Source organism: Castanea sativa, chromosome 12 (assembly GCF_040712315.1).
Source record: "Castanea sativa cultivar Marrone di Chiusa Pesio chromosome 12, ASM4071231v1".
Classification (NCBI taxonomy): domain Eukaryota; kingdom Viridiplantae; phylum Streptophyta; class Magnoliopsida; order Fagales; family Fagaceae; genus Castanea; species Castanea sativa.
In genome coordinates, this window is record NC_134024.1 from 16,746,464 (window position 1) to 16,766,677 (window position 20,214).

Sequence of the window (20,214 nt, forward strand, 5' to 3'; positions counted from 1 at the left end):
TGACCCACTCTCTACAAATTTATTATACTGGATTTATCGAGTCAAGATCCCTTACATTTTGGGCTTTGTCTGAAAATTGTGTCCCTACAATAGTCTTTATAATTCTTTTTTCTTCTTCTTGATGGAGCTTTAAAAGGGAGATACCCAAATTGTTAACAAATGATCCTAATTTTTGTCCGGCATACTTTCTATCTTTTTCTAATTGATACTTGAGCATATTCACACAGTTAATTAACTCTAACAACTTATAGAAACACAATCAAGCAAGTCCAATATCCCCAACACAATCAAATCATGTGCAACAAAAAAAGAGAGCTTTCTAGTTCAATAATATATATTGATATTCATTATTAGGAGAACTAGAGTTCGAATTCCCTTCTTTTATAATTGTAGCCATTGAATTTTTATAAATAAAAAAAAAGGGTCCCTGCTCACAAGTGACACATAAAACCAAAGCTTAGATTGCAATAAGTAAAATCCAAATCTAAGATGTAAAAGCAAAATCACAACAAAAATTTGCAACAACTATGGATTCTTAATACCTAGAAAAAGTGGACATGGACTGTTAACGTGACCTAAATAAACTATAAGAAAAAAACCCGATCCTACACGAGAATTTTAGACTCGAAGCAAAAATGGGTCAATTTGTACATGACCCATTTAACTTCCAAGTCAGGTCAACACATACCTTGCCAATATATATATTAGGTTTTATTTGTATTTTAAAGATGCTGGCAATAGGGATTTAAATGTAATTTTAATTCATGCGTAGAATGGTCATAGCTATAAGATTTTTGTAGGTGGGTGACATTTTAGGGAAGAGACATAACCATAATAAAGACTTTGACGATAACTAAACAGTGATGAATTCCTGCAAACTTGATAGGCACCCCTATTGAGAAAGAAAAAACTCAGTTTCCATCATGAACAACTTGGAGGCTGGCCAAGGAGGCTCCAATGGCCAAGTGCCTTAGAGAAGTTTAATATGAGTGACAGACAAAAAGTGATTGTATAACTTTCTTCCATAATTTTAATTTTTTATTGACTCACCAGTCACCACTACACTATTTCGTGCCGTTCCAAACAGTATGGACATGTTTGGTACACTAATTAGGGAATGCAACAGTTACATGGGTAAAATGGAAGTCGGCCCACCCATTTACAAGGTCTAATTCTTATTTACACCCAACATGGGAATTGGGCCAATCACCAATGGGCACCCATCTCAAACACAGCATCCGAAAGCCCAAAATGTTAAGTTGTTGACAATTTGGTCCTCCTTACAACTTACATAGATTCCAATGAGGGCATTTTAGGTATCTGGAATTAATTCTTTCATTGAATTGAGTAAAAGAAAAAGAAGAAACGAAGAAGTAGTAGAAGAAATTGACAGATAGCATTTTGCAAAAGAAGAAGAAAAAGAACAAGGAAAAAGATGATCTACAGGAAATGGAGTCTCCTTACTGGCCCAGTCTCAATTCTAGGCGGAATAGTCGGTGCTGTGGTCGTCGCCAATTTCATCTTCGTTAAAAACGTAAAAAAAAAAAAAAACCTCTCTAACTTTTTAAATTTGGTTTGTGTGTGTGTGGGTATTTTTTATTTTGTTGTTCAGATTTTATTCTGAGCTTGATTTGCTGATAGGTTCTATAAATTGGTTTTTATATGTGACAGAGGATCTGTTTTAGTACTGAGTTTGATTTTAGTGTCAGTTTTGAAGATTAGGGTTTAAAAATTGATCAGTTCAGTTTATTTAATGAATGCTATATATTTTTTTTTATTGAATTTGATTTTTGTTGTTGGGTCCAAAAATGTATAAAATGTTTCACTCTTGTACTGAGTAGTAACTTATTTTTATCACCATTTAGCAATTTACATGGATTGGTTTGATGTTAATATTTTCATTAGCTCAAGATACCAATGGGTTTATTTTTGGAGTAGGCTGGATTTGATACCAAGTTCTTAATTATTGACACGAGATTTTACCAATTAAGCTAATTGTAACCTATAATAGTGAGTTAGTCTTTGTGTTGTATTTTGTCAACAAAAAAAAGATTATGTCCATTGGTAGGATGTGGCCAACCCTGACTAAATATTGTTGAGGATCCATAGCTGAACCCAAAAAAATTGACACTAAGGTTTTGTTTTATGTCGATTGGTTGGATGCAGTGAGCTCTTATGTACTCATGTTCATGAGCTACTTTGTCAATGAATAATGTCTTTTAGTTGAGTGATAAAATTAGATGTCATTTATTCCAACTATTGTGTTTTCATTGGTGATGAGGTTTGAAAAAAATGTGTTGGAAAGATATTTAAGATTTGAACCCATGGCATCCTCTCCATGAGGATTGCTATTTACCATCATGCTGAGACACCAATGGTTTTTTTATTTTATATTTTATATAGGCGGGATTTGACCATAGGAATTTTATTCAACAACAAAAGACTTTTCCAATTGATCCTACTGGAACCCACAAAATTCTTGATAATTTGAGGATTTTTTTGGTGTTTGAGAATATTGGATTATGATAATGATATGAGAAATCCCTCTCACCTCACAGGGAAGAGGAGTGATGGGTACTTTCTTGATGGGAGTATCACACTTTCGAAACAATAGAAAGTGACTTTGTTTGATATGTTTAGGATTTTTCTTTCATTGGAGACAGGTCAAGCATCCTTGCCTTATACATTTTTCTGTTTTGGGACTGGGATCTTCTCTATTGTATAGATCACCAGCGTTACAATTAGAATGATGAATTGATCTCCTATTTTGTCTGACTGGATGGTCACATCTCATTTACCAAATTTGGGCATCCAGGGAAGCAAATAGAAACTTATAAGCTCTGCTTGATTTTGGAAAACCTTAGAAAGTTGGAAGACATTAAAACTGTGAAATTTTTTAGTTTCCTGACTTTCCTCAAAGAATGAATTAAAGTAGTTATATCAAGCTTAATTTGATGGTGCTTTCTTGAATTTTTAATAATCAGAAGTCCAACTTTTCTCTATCTCTTACCTAGAAAAAAAAAAAGAAGAAGCAAAATATCTCTCTCTAACTCTCTCATATGTTTTCCTACCTTAAGTCCTTAACACACCAAACCGAGGGGAAGTGTGAACTTCTCTCCAACTGACTAGTTTACAGTTTTGGATTTTGAATTAGAAAGAAAATATGGTGTGGACACTAGATAAAGCCCTCTACCCATTGGACTTGATTGGTGCTAATTGAGTTTGTTGGACCTGAAGATTGTTATTGATGCTATTAGAGGGATTTGATTGCTATTACATTTTTATTTCCATATTTGATGTAATTTCATTAGGACTAGGATCCCCTAGATTCTTAAGGTAACTCCATCATGGAGTTCCTAAAATCTTATATATCCATTTTGGATTGAGTGGATTGGATTTTCCCACATCATCAATAATTTAAATTGATGCCAAAATGGTGTTACCATGTTATTTAACATCCTTCAAAATGTTGATGAAATGGTAAAATCTAATACACAAAATGAATGGATGATTTTAGGAAACCTAGGATGAAGTTACCCTAAGAATTCTAGAGGATTTTAATCCTGTTCATTATGGGCTTTATGTTTGCTGAAACTTGGAAACTCTACTTAAATCAAATTGCATTAAGAAATCTTATTGGAATGGTTTCCCACCGCAATCAACTTTCGGCGTTGAAGCCAAGGTTTCTATCTTTGTTTGTTTTGCTTGGCATTGACTCTAGGCAACCACAAGTGTTGACTCCTAGGTTCCATCATTCTTTCCATGCTTGGTGCTGACTCCAAACAACCTTAGATGCTGACACTTAGGTTTTTATCTCTTTTTTTCCCCTGCTGTTGCTACCTACAGCCCTTGGTGTTGACTCCAAACCACCCTGATGTTGACTTCTATTTTCTTACCCTTTTTCCCCCCTCAAAATACAAGTGCCCTTTTTAGAGTTCCTTGTGTTGTATCAAAATATGTCAAAATACAAAATTTCACAGTAAACTACTGTGAGAGAATCCTGAAAGATGAGTTTAGAACGCAGATGTCACATTCAAATGACAAAGTAGTTTTTGTTTCCTTGTATTAGGATTAAACTGTCATGATCTCTCACAGATGTTTTAGCAGTATTGGTAGTTTATTCCTATTGTGTCTGAACCGGAATTGCTGTTCTGCAAAGTTCACCTACCTGCTCATTTTACTTGCTGTGTTAGTTATACTATGCGGTGTTTTAATTCTCCATAATTTGTCCTTAATTTGAATTGGGAGATTGTGATCAGTATACGTTTCTTTCTTATATTTCAAATTGCAGGATCCATTCCTTACACCACGAGAGAAGAGGCCAGATGCACCACCAGCAACTAAGTAAAACAAAGGAGGTGGACAGTTGGCATTAAGGTTGTAGCAGGACCCTGCTTTGTTCAGTACATTTGTTTAGCAAACTTGATTTTTGATTGGGTCATGAATAATATTATGAGTAATAATTTGAGATTCTGAACCAAAATGTGAGTAATGTTCCAGTGCTGTATTTGTGGTTGTTAACTCACTGATGAAGTTCTTTCTGAATGAAAGTAACTACTTATATTTAAATTGCAATATGATTCATGAATTCTTATTCGAATGATACTGAGTCTGAATGAATGTTTGAGCAATGGCCTAATAAGTGTTGATTTATTATTTCTATCATTATTTGTTTTGGAGCAATGGCCTAATAAGGTGGTTTTCATAGTTTACTTATTCAATAAAAGGTCCTGAACATTGAGAGTCATGATTTTGTATTAAGTAGGAGAAATTATAAGGTCTTTATGGTGGACAAGTGATGTGGTTTACCATTTTACTAAAATACTCCCGCCTGTTTAAAATTGCTGAGTCAAATTTTTTTTTTTTAAACATAAACTGAATACTGACTCAACGATTTTAAACAAGTGAGAGTCTTATAGTAGAATGATGAACAAGTGACGTGGTCCACCATGAGGACTGTATAATTTTTCCTCTATAATTTATCCTTAAGCAGCTCTAGTAATTTTACCAACTATGTTTTGGTTAGCTTTGATAGTGTGGTGTTTTATATCCTTTGTTTTTATTGCTTCTTATCCAATTCATCTCTATTTGCAATTAGGAATTGAAAACTAACTACTATTTGACAAGGACAATTGCCTTCAGTGCCCTAGATAGGCAGGAAGACATCTTGTTTTGGACATGAAATTTGTTCAGATTTAGGTGCATAACGTAACAAATTGTGTTGTTTTTTGTTTTGATAAACGACGACTTGTATTGTTGATGCTAGTTTGACAAATATTATGTAAGGATTAGTCAATTATGGAAAAAGGAAGGCCTTGGGACATAAAAATTAACGGTACATTTCTAATTTGGTACTCAAAGCATTTTTAAAAATCCTAATTTTTTCATCAATCGTTTAATTGTTTCACTATAACTCTTTTGCCTTAAACCAATTTATTACCAGATGACATTTAACTGTTTTTTTTATAAATAGAATTCTAACTTATAATGTCCATGACGATTGTTAAGATACCAATTGGTTTTTTGTGTAAGTAAAGATTGAACCTAAATTTTTTATTTAACTATTAGAGATTTCATCAGTTGAGTTAACTAAAACTCATTGTAATGAGTGATGACAATAACTTGGTTTAGAAAGTTGTGGAGTGAATTAACATAATTAATAATTAAGGGTTGAAACTGAATTTTGTCAAATAATTCAAAGAGTAAATTAGTAATTTAATAAATAATAAATAATGGATCCGAAATATTAAATAAACTTAAAATAAGTATAAGTTGTTGATTTGGAAATAATTATTGTGGCAAATTAGCCTTATCTAATGCAAATGGATAAGAAGTTAAGGACTCCATTATAATATAAATAAATTTCTTAAAGCATGGTTGGAGCAGCATAACATATATATTTTTATAAGTTGCTTGCAATATGACACATAATATATGTTATGAATCACTTGTCATGTAACATATGTTATGAATCACTTGTCAACGAGTTTTAGTTCAATTGACTCTTCATTTTAGGTGGAAGGTGATATCATGGGTTCAAGATCTATTGTGTACATGCATAACTTACTTACTAATCTAAAAAAGAAAAAAAGAAGAAGTTATGGAGTAATTTCTCAAAACTGGCTTTTGTTTGCAAACACAAAGTGAAAAATATAATCTTAAAAAGACATATCAATGTGTAATTTTACAAGTTATCCATATTTATTATATTGTTTTTGTGTCAACATAAAAACGAATCCAATTACTATTTTGGTTTGATGATAACAGTTAATGAGTATTCAGTATGATAAGAAGTGCATATGTGTGTGTATATGTATATATTTTAAAGATAATATATATTAGTTACATTCCATTCTATTGGCAAAAATGACACTATAGCACCTTTAGGCAAAATATATAGAAATCTATTACTATTTCAGAAATAAGTAGCAATTTACTACCTTTTTGATACTTGAGTTTATGAAACTCGAGTTTTAAATAGTATTCGAGTACTATTGAAAATTTTAAATGGTACTCGAGTTGATGGAACTCGAGTTTTATCAAATTTTTTTCGATTATTTTGAAGGCTATTTTTTCAAAGAATTTGAGTTCATGGAACTCGATTACCATTTAAGATTTGATTTTCTTAAACTCGAGTATAAAAAAAATGAAAAACCTTTACATATTTATGAAATAGTGGTATATTCCTCTATATATATATTCATGAACAGTAATAGAAGGCCATTTTGGCCCATTCCATTATTATACTGTTTGTTAGTTCTATTTTAAATTTTTTTGGTATAAACCATTTTAAACTTTTGTAAAATAATGTAATAATAGCATCTTCTGTATCGTGGCCCATACGGAAAGATAACATCTATACAGTGGCACAGAGAAAGAGGCCATTTACATTCAAGCCCTTAAAAATCTTATTTGTCACGCTGTGCTACAGTATAAGACAGTAAAAGCAATTCAATACGGCGTCGTAATCTATCACACAAGACAACCAAAGCCATACAATACGGCGGCGTAATCTATCACCGACACGAAGATCAATCCCAGGAGGGTAATCTCGAAATTAAACGCCTTCGCAGGGTTTTGTTCACAAATATATTATTATTATTATTATTATTAATTTTTTAAATTAGCTAATCGCACTCGTTCATTTTCTTCGATTCTACGCTGACGCCATTGAAGAAGCTCCGAAGAATTTCAAAGCTTTATTAGATCTTGCTTCAAAAACCCTAGAATATTCGCACAGAGACTGAGTCTTCGATCTGATCATCATCATCGCAAGGTACACTTTGATAAATCATAAAGCTCAACGTAGATACAGATAGCATTTTTCATTTCCGTTATACTTAATTAAATTTTCTCATTATGTAATCGCACAGTCATTTTCATCTTCTTTCTATGCTTTTCCAAGTGTTCGAATATTCAATGTGCTGTTTGGCTTTCGTTTTCGATCAATTCGCTGGTTTTTCCTAATCAAGTCGCTTTCGAATTTTCCGTTGTGTTTATTTATTTAGTTCATTCTAACCATTAGTTCGTTTATGGTTTGAATAGCTTTGTTATTTGATTGCTAATAGCATTTGGATATTACTTTCGAATTCTTAATTCTTCGCGAAAATGAAAATAATTTCAACTTTACTTAACCAAAAAAAAAAAAGAAAAGAAAATAATTTCAACTTAATCCAGCCAAATAATCGTGATGGACATAGCTGAGCTGTTTTTATTTTTGCTTAAGAAATTAGGTATTGTTTCTAATTTTTATTTTTACTTTATAAAATTTTAAATTTTATTTATAGTTAGTTTTCATTGATTGAAGAAATAAGCAGTTACTCCAACTTGAAATTTGGCTATGAAAATAGGGGCATTGGGCGCGCGGCGAGAGTGATGGGCGGGAATGACTGTTTATACCTTGATTACTGGATTATGAAGTGTTGATTTTCCCTACAAATTTTAGGTGGGGGAAGCATGAATATCGTGAAGGGTGTTGCTGACCTTATTCGAAGGACTTCCAGTGGCCAAGCTGCAGAGCCTGCTGCTTCAGGGTCACAGCCTCAGAGGTTCTCTCCTCCTGGTCCAAAAATTCGATTCAGGTATTTAATGTCAACGTCTATAGTTGGACTATAGACTCATTACGTTAATCGACTTTAGTATCCTGGTAGTTATATTAGCTTTTTATGGGCCAGAGGAAGTAGAGCGTTTAGCTATTTAACTGTTGACTGAAATTACACTTATCTATCAAAAAAAAAAAAAAAACACATAAAGTTACCCTTATGCAATTTCAATTTATGTTTTGGAAGGAACTTAGTGAGTTTTGGAATTAACTTATACTTGAAGCCTATGGAAATAACAAAAGTGACTAAACAAGCTGGTTTCTTAGTTTTTTTCAACACCTTTGAAAGGTGTGCCTGAGACTTTAAGCAAGTAGGTCTTTGATATAAATTTATTAATAAAATATTAGTAGAAAAACCATAGAGATTGCATAGGACTGCTATGGAGCCAAGCAATCAATGTAGGCATTAATACATTCAATGTGAGCTTGGGAGGGCTTTGGATAATCTTGAGGACTGAAGGAAGATTCTCCTATAAACCGTATAATAAAAGTTCGGTGCTTTTTCATTGGTGTGACTTATGTCTCCCTTTTTTTTCTCATGTGTCTTTTTTGTGATATTAAGCTTCTTTGCTTCAGAGCTTAATTTAAGGTCTTTTTTTTTTTTCCTTCTCTTTTTCTGATTTACTTGTTTTATTTTTATTTTTATTTTACTTTCATGGCTATTTGGTTTTGATATTCTTCTGGTATCATAGCACCCTGCCTGTGTGCTTTGATTCGTCATACTTTTCTCATCTTATTTCAATGATTTTTTTTACTTATAAAAAAGAAGAAGGGTTTTTTAATTAATTAATTTTTTAAAATGTTTTATGTTGGATTGTCTACGAGTCATCATGTTCTCTTTTTTAAAAATGAAATAGTTCCATTTATATAGATGTATACATTTACATATTCATGATTTCATGCAAGACGTGGGGCTAAGTGATGCCACAGAGTGAATACTGAATACTGGTGTTTATAAGACAAAAGAAGAAGGGTTTTTTAATTAATTAATTTTTTAAAATGTTTTATGTTGGATTGTCTACGAGTCATCATGTTCTCTTTTTTAAAAATGAAATAGTTCCATTTATATAGATGTATACATTTACATATTCATGATTTCATGCAAGACGTGGGGCTAAGTGATGCCACAGAGTGAATACTGAATACTGGTGTTTATAAGACAAAAGTTGGATGCCATACTAAGGATCAGCATGTACATTGTTTTATTTTTTTGATAAGTAACGGAACAATTTTATTAACTATATCAAAAATGACAAGAGTTCATGAGAATGAACACAAAGAAAAAAAAAATACAAAGAGATCAGGAAGGAGGTCTAAGAGAAGCTAGAAAGACTAAAGTGGAAGAGCAATCAGTGAAACCCCAACACCTAGCCCAATCAAAGAGAGTGCAGTGTAACACAGAATGGGTTTTTTCATTGATGCGCATCTTTTTGTTGTTTTTATCTAGTTTTAAGAAATAGAGCAAATGTTGATACATGTGATAAGTATGTTGTTATGAATGGGGAGATCTGTATATAGAAATGCAACATGCACTATGGGGACTAATGTCTTTAAAAATTTGTTTTGGGGTCTCTTGATTATGGAATCCTTGAGCACTAAAATGACAGTGATATAAGCCTTCAGTTCACGTTACTTACATGTCCTAAGACTTTTGCTGTATGTATCTTTTGAACTCTGGAAAAGACATTTGCTTTATGTTTCTTTTGAACCATAAGAAAGACATTTGCTGTATGTATTATTTGGATTGCAGGTACCTTTGTTACCCTTTTCTGGATAATAGTTTTGTTGCCTTTTATTTAACTTCAGTTTTATGTAGGATTGAAGCCCTGATCATTCTGTTTAGTTTCACATGTTTTTTTGTTTTTTTTTTTTGTTTACTTTTCTGTTCAGTGAAGTCGGTAATGAGGCTGTTCTAAATACGCTTTGGGAGAGATATGAGAAAGCCATTGATAAGGTAAATGCTTCAATTCAAAATTCTTAAAGGTTCTAGCTTCATAGAGGCTATTGATATTATTTCCTTATAAAAATCCGGGGCGTTTATTTCATAGGCTTAAATTTCCCTATTTCCCCAGTTTTCGGAAACAAAAAAAGTAGCTATCCTTTAGGAATAAATAAGAGGATTATAGTGAATGTTGAAACTAGAATAATCTAAGTTATGCTTTTTGTTCAGCTCCAAAGAATTATTTTTATGTTCATTGTCTGCATATAAATGCAATAAACAGGTGTTTCTTGAATATAGCAACTAAAGGGGTTGGTTAATTCATCATGCTGCTATCTTAACTGTTCATAAAAGCTTTTTGAAAGACAATAAATTTTATTAGAAAAATGCAAAAAAGGTTTGCCACACCAGTACACAGGAAGTATACAAGGTAACACGAGTAAATACAAAAATAATTTATGTTAACACTTAAAATATAACAACTCCAAAAAATTCAAGGTGTTTTGAGAAAGACAAACAACCTAATGAAACAATTGAAATGTTTTTTTTTTTTTCATATTTATTTATTTTTGATAAGTACTGCAATCGCAACCAAACTGTATTAGCATTTATGTTTTTTTTTTTTTGATAGGTAATCAGAGAAATATTATTAATGAAAATAGTAAGGAAAAATACAAGTTGTTCATGATGATTAACAACAGGAAAAGGAAAAAACAAATAACAAAGAGAAAGAAATCTGGATGCTATACTAAGAGAAAACATAAACCCTGAGAGGAAGGAACAATCAGTAAAATCCCAACAACGAGACCAATAAAAAACACTACGCTGGCAAAGAACATTTAACTCTTCCAACGTCTTCTTAGTGTCCTCAAAAGAGTGGCGATTTCGTTCCAACCATACAATCCACATCAAACAACTTGGAATCAAATTCCAAATATTTGAAGAATGATTCCCAAGCCATTGATGCCAGCAAAATAACAATCCAGTCATTGAGCCTAGCATGACCCAATGAATGTTGAAAGCTTGAAGCATAAAAATAAATGGGGTGTGTGTAACAGGACAATGAAGAAGTAAGTGGTCCATTGATTCCCCATCACAATGACACATACAACACCGATTTGCCAAAGAGTGACCCCTAAGCATGAGATTATCCAAAGTAAGAATCTGACCATGAGCAGCTGTCCACAAAAAGAAAGCCATTTGCTTAGGAACCTTAGTTTTCCAAACACCCTTTCAAGGGAACAAAGAACTCTGAGCATCCTGAATCTTGTGGTAGAAAGACTGGGTGTCAAACTTACCATTTCCTTTGAGACGCCAATATGTTCTCCTGTATGGTATTTTGCAATTAGTCTTCTGATACACAGAATCCTTAGTTGGGACATAAGGTTCTTGTCCAAAGTTTGCTGTTGGGTCTGACAGGACATAGTGCACTTACTGACAAGTTAACTTACTTGTAAAACTGAGGTCTAGATGTAATGTGCTTGTCTGAGATCTGGGCATAGCTTTCCTTGTCCCATTTAATCCTGCCTCAGATCACATATATTTCTACCTTATTTTTAGTAATAAAATTGCAAGATGGAGTGGTAATTGATGACGATAATTGCTTTATCCGTTCCCTGTTATGTCTAGTCATTTGATTCATGTACTCTTTCCCGACACCCCTTTCTTTTTTGGTATTGTCTAACCCATTAACTTTTTAGGTGGAAAAGAAAAGGTCGTTTCATGTTTTCCTCAAGCAATTTCTGGTGGTGTACAAGAACTGGGAACCAGTTAACTATGGCCAGTTGTCAGAGGATGCTTCAACTACCATCCAACCTGAAGAGTTTATGTCATATTCCAATGATGTAGTTTGTGGCTGCTCTGCTGGCCATCCTGCTGAAATAATATCAGTTTTGACTGAAGAGATCACAACATTAACTTCTCTAGTTAACGAGTGTAAGTTGAAATATATTTGCTACATCTCAGATTACTTTGAGGAGGCTATTTGTCAAAACAAATACCTTTTGCGAACTGTTTGCTAGAATAAATAAAAAAAATCCATTCTTTTGGCATGTCTTCTTGGTCCATTGGATCTTGATAATAAATTACTAATGTAACTTTTCTTGACTGACCGAATGTTAGAAGCCCATTCATTAGGGTTGGTGAAAATAAATTTCTTTCAATTCCAAAAGATCGAAATTCTTTTAAGTTGAGCAGTTTAAGAACATTGGAAATTGACTTCATGATTTACATGGCTTTCTCCTGAATTTAATAGCTTTAGATTGCGTTACAACTAGTTTCTGTCTGTCCCTAATCTTGGAATTTTTAATGTTTCTGTTGTTACTTATTTATGCACATTGGAAACACCAGGAATTCCCATATGACCTAATGGTCATTGGCATATTTTCTGTGTTGTTGAGTATTTATGATCTTGGAATAATTCTTGACAGTTTGCTTGCTCCCACACCCTGGCTGCAGAAGTCTTACCTAAAATTGTTATTGTTTTGTTCATTATTCAAGATATGATATTCATGTATCCTTTGTTTGGGAAGCCATTGAATCTTCTCAAAGTTGAGTTTGAAAATTGCACACATTTTCTGGAATTACGTCCATGGTTCATTGAGCTTTTGCTTTTTGTTTTTGGTTGCTTCATAGCCTTCATTGTTACTTCCCTTTTTTATTACATTTTATATACATTGGCTAAAAATTTATTTTAATCAATATTTTTATATTTTATCTATAATAATTATTCTTGTTTTGCTCATCAACCATCCAGTAAACACCAGCATGATGCGATCAACAACAGGCTCATCTGGGGCTTCCACAAGCTTTAGTATTACTTCTGAAGGATTGCCTATCTTGGATGCTTTAACGGTTGTTACACGTTCACTGCATAATTGCAGGGTTTTTGGATACTACGGTGGGATTCAAAAGCTTACAGCATTGATGAAAGGTATTGTATATGTTGTTATTTCTTGTGCATTTTTTTTAAGGTGTACTTATCAAAGAAAATTTTCTTTCTGGTGCTGGTACCTTTTGTTTGTAATATTGTCCAGTGGTGCTATAACTTGTGGTTTCTTTTAAGTAGATCTGGTAATATGTGGATATGTAGTATCTTGTCTTTCATTGCATTAGTGCTGTGAAACTGAAATTTAAAGCCTGAAGTTTTGTTTTGTTGTGCTTTTATGTCATCTTTTTATATGAAGCCACAATTTTTTTAACCTCCTTTTGCATCCTTCATTTTGTTTCTTCTTTTTACTATAGCACATTTCCAACAGCATTACGCAGAAATATTCCTTGACGATTCTTTTTAAAGAAGTGGTTGAGTCTCACCTCACAAATCCGATAATTACTAGTTTTATGAGTTACATTAGTATTATTTTATGTTTTACCTGGGTTCTTCATAAGTCATTTGCATGATTTTTTTTTCTCAGGTCTAGACATAGGAGCACGTATACCTTTTCTCCTGTAAGAGTGCACACTGTTCTTCTCATTATTTCTTTTGAGTTTAGAGGACATCAAGCTATAAATCTTGTCTGTCATCTTGAGTCTAGTGTTCTTATGAACCATTTTCATTTCCAAGTTAGCCAGTTCTGGTTCTTTTATTGGATTGAAGTTTTACAATTTTTTTCTTTACTAAATTAGTTGGCAGAGACATTGTGTGTTGCAAGAATCTCTGCTTACATTATTGTTTCATTTTCCTGAATTCTACTATGGCAATTTCATTATAGTAAATTGTTCACAGAATTATTTGGGTATTATTTTTACTTTTATTTGTGGTTTTGTTTACTTCAGGTGCTGTTGTCCAACTTAAAACAATAACCAGTGCACTTTCTGCTGATGAAAGTTTATCTAACTTTGCTGTAGAGAAGTCTGGACTCCTGCAACAAATTCTTGTATATGTGGTGTCAGTTATATATAGTTTCATTGATTTAGATTCGAATGTATATGAGAAGGCTCAGTTGTTCAGCAACAGTATAGGTTTTGTACCAAGTGGTGGCAAATCTCCACTTGACTTCTCCAGTAATCTGAAGGCTCCTTCTTATGAAACAATGCTATCTTGGCATCAGAAGGCAGTTGTATCTGTGATGGAAGCTGGTGGCCTTAATTGGTTAGTAGGTAAGGTAGGCAATTCATAGTCACTTTACATGTCATTGTGGCTCGGTAATAGACACAGGAAAACTGTGCTTGAGACATCTGAACTTTAAAATATATTATATTGATTGCAATAGATTTGACTCACTGTTCTACTGAAAATAAAAAGTTTGAAAATGGTCACAGTCCTACTTCCACAAGAATATCATCACCAGTATAGAGAAGATGCACCTTAATTGCCATTTGTTCTTATATCTGCAAGAGATTTTCTTTTGGGTTGACTTTGAATTTAGTATGATGACCTTATCTATCTCCTGCCATATCCTTTGACAGTTTTATATTGTGTCAACTCATTTATCTTTCTTTTGCACATAACCTTTACATCCCTGCTGTGCTGTTGCTCATAGATGAATAATTAGAACTTTAGTACCCTATATGTTTTTTTTTTTGTTGATAATTGGGTGAGGGGGGATTTAAACCCTTAACTTCTCCATTGGAAACACTAGGAGGTGCTAATTGAGCTACAAGGCCCTTGGTAAACCTTCAATACCCTATACCTTCTTAGCCCACGTTGTAAAAAGGTACCTTGAGAAATTATGACTCCAAATACCCTAATATCTGATATTTAATATTGGAAGTGAATGAACAAAATGATATTAAACAGAAGTTCCATTGGGAGGAGGTATGAAATGGACTGAATGGGAGACATTGTATTTCTTTTCATTTCATTTACTAGAATTGATTTTGTTGCAGAGCTGTTACGTGTCATCAGAAGGTTGAGCATGAAAGAGCAGTGGACAGATACATCACTTCAGTATTTGACCCTGAGAGTTCTTTGTTCAGCACTATCTGAGAATTCGCGGGGTCAAAATCATTTTAAAAGCATTGGAGGACTTGAAGTTCTATTGGATGGTCTTGGAGTTCCATCAAGTAAAGCTATAACACAGAAGGATTCCCTTTTCGCTAATGAAAAACGGTAATTTTTTTACTGCTGGTGTGAGGCTTTCATCATAAGAATTGCTTCTGTTTGAGAAAATCTGAATCTAATACTAAGCTTGCTGAAAGCATAATTGAACAAATAATAACTTTATTTTGATGGAATTGTTATATAAAGTATGGTAGTTCTCTGAAGTTGGCATTTAATGGGATTTTAAAACTATTAGAAAATTGACAAAGTTTCCCTCCAAATTCGTTTGGAGAGAAACCCTTCAAACTCCACTTATATCTTTTTATTGGATGTCAATTTTGACAAATCTACTGTTAGATTGCATTTTCTTATTATATTCTCCATGCTTGCAAAACTGCAAATATATCAAAGATCAATAGCTATATCATCATTCAAATGTTTAAATTTCAAGTTTTTGTAGTCTTAAATTATGCATAAAAATTACGTTTATGGATTGAATAGTAATTAGTATTTGATTTGAACAAAATTTGATGTGTATGTTAAGAACATATAGAATATGCAATTCAACGGTTAAATTTTCAAAATATAACCATTTTAATTTTAGTGGGAGTTTGAGAGAAACTTTGTGCTTGTGGGTTCAAAATCCACTAGGTCTGTGTAATTCACGAAAAATAAAAATGTGGAACTCATTTCATGTCACTTATAAAAAAAGGAAGTTTGGAACTCACGATGCAGCATCAGGTTGAGATGAGTTTTATATGATATTGAATGTCAAGTCATTTGAATTCTTATATCAAGAATTTGTTCTGCTTCTTAGTTGTGCTGTTATTGTTTGACAGCCTTGAACAGCAACAAAGTCCTCTCTTTTCTTCATTATTTGCAACCTCAAACCATACCCCTTTTTATGGGGTTTTTTATTAGCAACAATCTAAATACATACATATTTCCTCCTTTCACACGCTAGTTTATATGTGTATTAATTATATAAGTTTCATTTCTCTCTACTTAGCTTGTGTATTTGTGGGAATAATTTCCATTGTGCGCATGTAACGTCAAGAATTCATCAGTTGAAATAGTTTGGTTTACAAATTGTTTGTTTTTGAAATAGCAAACTGTCTTTTTGCTAAGATATTAATTATTCCTCTTAATTTTGATTTTATGTCAACTTAAATGAATGTGCTAGTGAGTAACTATATCAATCATGTCAGATAACTTGTAAAATGTTTGTACTTGAAATTGTGCAGAAGTTGATGACGAGATTTGATGCATGGCTGAAAATTGAATTTTGAATCTTAAATATGAATTTAATGTCCCCCAAAAAATAGAAGAGATAATTATCTGCAGGTTATATATGTTTTACCAACTGTTCCAAGAAGCAGTTTAGTTAACAGAGAAATTTTTACTTCCTTTGAAATTTGTCTTAATTATATGACTTGAAATAAGAGCGTTATATCAGCCGTTTCAAGTGTATTGACACCATTCACCTTAGAGAATATGATATCAATAATTTCAGAATTCGTGCAGCCATTGATTGTTATTGCAAGTTTGTGTTTGTGTTTGTGTGTTTCTATATTTTGGATGGGTAACAAAAAAATTTATTTGGAAACAAAAAACAAGCTTAGTACACCAGCAGTGTACTAAGAGAGAAAATTTGTGTTTGTGTTTGTGTTTGTATTTAAAAAAAAAAAAAAATTAAATAAGTAATATAGTAGGAGTTGTTGATGTCAAGCTATCAGCTATTATTTTTATTTTTTTTTAAATTACTTTTTCCATCCTAAGATGTAACGCTAATGGTTTTTGTTTGGGATAGTGGATACCAAACATGATTTAAAAAAAAAAAAAAACATACATGCCTCTGTCTTAGATGGTGACTTTTGCCTTTTTTTTTGTTGTGGTCATTGCAGTGATGAAAACCCCTTGCTAGAAATGTTCCAGCTCCATGTTCTTTCTCTGGAAGTTCTAAGGGAGGCAGTGTATCCTTCATGTTGTCGTATCTTGGTGAAGTTAAAGTTAGCATACATTTTATTATTGCTTTAATTTGGATGCAATAAAGGGTTACTTCTGTGAATGAAACTTGGAAACCTTAGATTTCTGTAGTCAAATGAAACTTCAGTTCTTTAATTGGATCCAATTAGTTCTTTGCGACATGCAACTAATCTGAGTGAAGTTCTCATTTGTTATAAAATAAATTAAAATTAGTGTTCAATTAACTTGTGAATCTCCTTTGCATCAAGGTGTGCGTTTTTTGTGGTTTTAAACTCTGGCCACCAGTTTGGATGTTCATGTGATAAAGTACAGCATTGGCTTTGTTCAGGACCTCAATTTACCCCCCCACCCCCTGCCAGTGCCTTTGTTTTTTCTTCAGAAGTAGGGTTTTTCCCCCTGAATGTATCCAAAACCTTTCATTTGCATATCTCTTTTTGTAATAAACAATAGTGATGCCCTTAACTAGTATTTAGCTTTGGAAATTTGAACAACTTGCAGTTTTTGTGTGAAAATGGAAGAGTTCATAAATTTGCAAATAGCTTCTGTTCACCTGCTTTCATGCTTCAAGAATACAAACAACTGAGCAATAATTCTTCTGGGAAGCATAATATTCAGGGGCCAGATATTGATTTTAACAATGAGAATAATATGAAAGCTTGTACAGCAGAGCATCTTGTTCCCCTTCCCACCAGTGCTTCTTATTCTCAACTTTGGAATGATTATATTGCTAAGTTGGGCAGAGTACTCTGTTCTTTCCTTCTTGCTCCGGAACATACAAGATCTCATAATGTGCAAGTGTCAGCTGGTCGAGTTGTCATGCCAGTTTCTTCAGTATATGGTGAACTTGCAATTAAATGGTTCATGAGGGTTCTTCTTATTGTGTTCCCTTGCATTAAGGCTTGTTCAAATCAGAATGAGTTGCCAAACCATTTAAGGTGAAGCTTACAAATTTTGTGCAGTAATTCACCTCATTTTTTTGTTGAAAAATCTATGTTGATATTGATAATAATTCTGCAAGCTATATGTGTTAATCTAATGCTCCCTCCATCTCAAATTGTTGGTCCTGTATTCCATTTTTGGAATGACCCAAAATTTTGTTTTGTTGCTAAAATTAAAAGCCATTAATTTACTGAGTTTCCTAATATGCCCCTACCAAATACAAGCACTTTAAATGATAATTATTTTTGAGAACTTTGTTTAAGGGAACTTCTATATTTTAATTAAGAGACAAGACAATAAATGATGTCCCCTTAAAAAGTTGAGTTTTCTAAACAAGACTAATAATTTGGGACGGAGGGCTCTCTCAAAAAAAAAAAAAAAAAAATTGGGATGGAGGGAGTATTGACTTCGTTTTCTATCATATTGAACTCTTTTGTTAAGCCTGTTTTTGTTTGTATCATCTACTGCAGGATGTTTTTCAATACTTTGCAGTGCTATGTTCTACAAACGTTTAGGAAGGTTCTTGTTTCATCAACCGTGTTGCTGGAAATATTTCGGGAAGAGGGGATTTGGGACCTTATCTTTTCTGAGAACTTTTTCTATTTTGTGCCAGCTTCAGAGGAGTTTTCTGGAGAGTATTACACATACAATGAGGGGTCCCCAAGGAAGCCTGAAATATATGCTACTTCCAGTAGTGTTGACAGTCAAGTGAAATCTAGTGGGGTTGAAGTTCTGCAAATGGAAATAATTTCATTAGTGGAATTTGCTGCAACTTCTAGTGGTAGTGCACATAACTTGGTAGGTGCTTCTTTTATCCTGATCCTTTGTATGACATACCTCTCTTCAATAAGCTTAAATATTTTGTCTTATGCAATTATTGAAGTGTCCATCATAATACATGGTGCATTAGTTGTTCAAGACCTTTATGACACTAAAATGTGATTTATGGTTAGAAAAATAGATTATAGGCAATAATATTAGTTCAGGTGTACATGAAGGCAGAGAGAGGTAGTCAGAAATGTCTTCTGACAACTTTGTCAAAAGCGTGGCTAGAGGATCACAACTTCTAGCTCGATTTCATTGTTTAATCAAGTTTTTTTGTAAGTTGACTTGGTCGTTGCTTAGCATCAAGCATTATTCTTGGACATAATGTCTCTTGCTACCTAGCACCTACATGTATATTGCCAGGTTCAAATATGGTCTACATAATTTCACTTTGTATCTTATGTTAGATTCACTATTAAAGAACTGTCACGTGTCTTTTGAATTGGTAACTCCCAAGTTTGATCTTCTGTGCTTCAGAAAACCGCATGAATTTTCTGTATAATTAGAACGGACAATGTGATGGGGAGTTTTGATGTTCGGTAAAATGGACCATTTTGAGTTGTTTTTAACTTTTAAACAGTCTGTGTATTCAGGCAGAAGTTCCAATTGACGGTAGTTTGTGTAATGCACTTCAAGTATTCATTGAGTTGAACACATTTTACAATTGTGTTCATATACATGTGTGATGTGTGTACACCATTGTCTCTGTATATGCTAGGAGCATGAAACAGTTGGTCAAAGTTTTGGCCCTGTGTTTTGTGTAGCAATTTCAAGGAGCTTCTCTCTTTATTTGATAGCAATATGGTGCTCTTGCAGTGCTTCAGACTTATCTTGCATCAGAGCATTAGGAATTTTACTTACCTTTTAATTTTTTTCTTCTGTCCTTCCCCTTCATGCAATGGCAGCCTGAATCATCTGCTTTGTTAGATGCACTTGAACAATGTGCTTGTAATCCTGAGATTGCTGGTGTTCTTGCCAATAGTCTACTACACATATTACAGCTTGCAGCTGAGAAAACTGTTGCTTCTTTTAAGACACTTAATGCAATTCCCCGGGTGCTTAAAGTTGTTTGCATTCAAGCCCAAGAATCTAGAAGGTCAGGAAATATGGGCCCTTCTATTGAGGTTAATTATGCAGAAGCAACTCAAACTCAAAGTCATCAGACTTCTGATTCACATGAGATAGCACAAAGTTGGATTAAATGCATGGAAACATCCATGGAGCTCTTGACGGAATTTCTCTTAGTAGCAGATGATGCAAGAAGCTTAGTTTTGCATAGTTCCACATGTATTGATTGTTTGTTTGATCTATTCTGGGAAGAAGGTTTAAGAAGCCGTGTACTTAAGCATATACTTGAGCTCATGAAGGTATTACTCTATAATTTTAGTCTTCTGATTTCCTTATTGCTAGTGTTAAAGAAATTGAACTGATGTTTCTTTTCCT

The 20,214-nt window shown here is 33.2% G+C and overlaps 1 protein-coding gene and 1 long non-coding RNA gene across 3 annotated transcripts in view; both read left to right on the top strand.

Annotated features, from left to right (window-relative positions):
• The first annotated feature begins 1,310 nt into the window (after positions 1 to 1,310).
• On the top strand, positions 1,311 to 4,569 carry LOC142621002 (uncharacterized). The gene is made up of 2 exons (XR_012841674.1): positions 1,311 to 1,534; positions 4,292 to 4,569. It is a non-coding gene; the product is annotated as an uncharacterized LOC142621002 (long non-coding RNA).
• A 2,556-nt stretch (positions 4,570 to 7,125) lies between these two features.
• The window catches only part of LOC142618208 (BEACH domain-containing protein B), a 55,954-nt gene continuing 42,865 nt past the window's right edge, over positions 7,126 to 20,214 (top strand). Inside the window, exons 1-11 of one of the 2 annotated variants that reach the window (XM_075791114.1) lie at positions 7,126 to 7,276; positions 7,851 to 8,081; positions 9,992 to 10,055; positions 11,741 to 11,975; positions 12,796 to 12,972; positions 13,815 to 14,138; positions 14,868 to 15,090; positions 16,926 to 16,994; positions 17,481 to 17,942; positions 18,417 to 18,744; positions 19,677 to 20,138. In XM_075791114.1, the coding sequence (XP_075647229.1) occupies positions 7,957 to 8,081; positions 9,992 to 10,055; positions 11,741 to 11,975; positions 12,796 to 12,972; positions 13,815 to 14,138; positions 14,868 to 15,090; positions 16,926 to 16,994; positions 17,481 to 17,942; positions 18,417 to 18,744; positions 19,677 to 20,138 (2,469 nt within the window). In that variant the 5' untranslated portion in view covers positions 7,126 to 7,276; positions 7,851 to 7,956. Of the gene's footprint in view, positions 7,277 to 7,850; positions 8,082 to 9,991; positions 10,056 to 11,740; positions 11,976 to 12,795; positions 12,973 to 13,814; positions 14,144 to 14,867; positions 15,091 to 16,925; positions 16,995 to 17,480; positions 17,943 to 18,416; positions 18,745 to 19,676; positions 20,139 to 20,214 lie in introns of those variants that run through there. The other variant, XM_075791115.1, reaches the window with a different exon arrangement.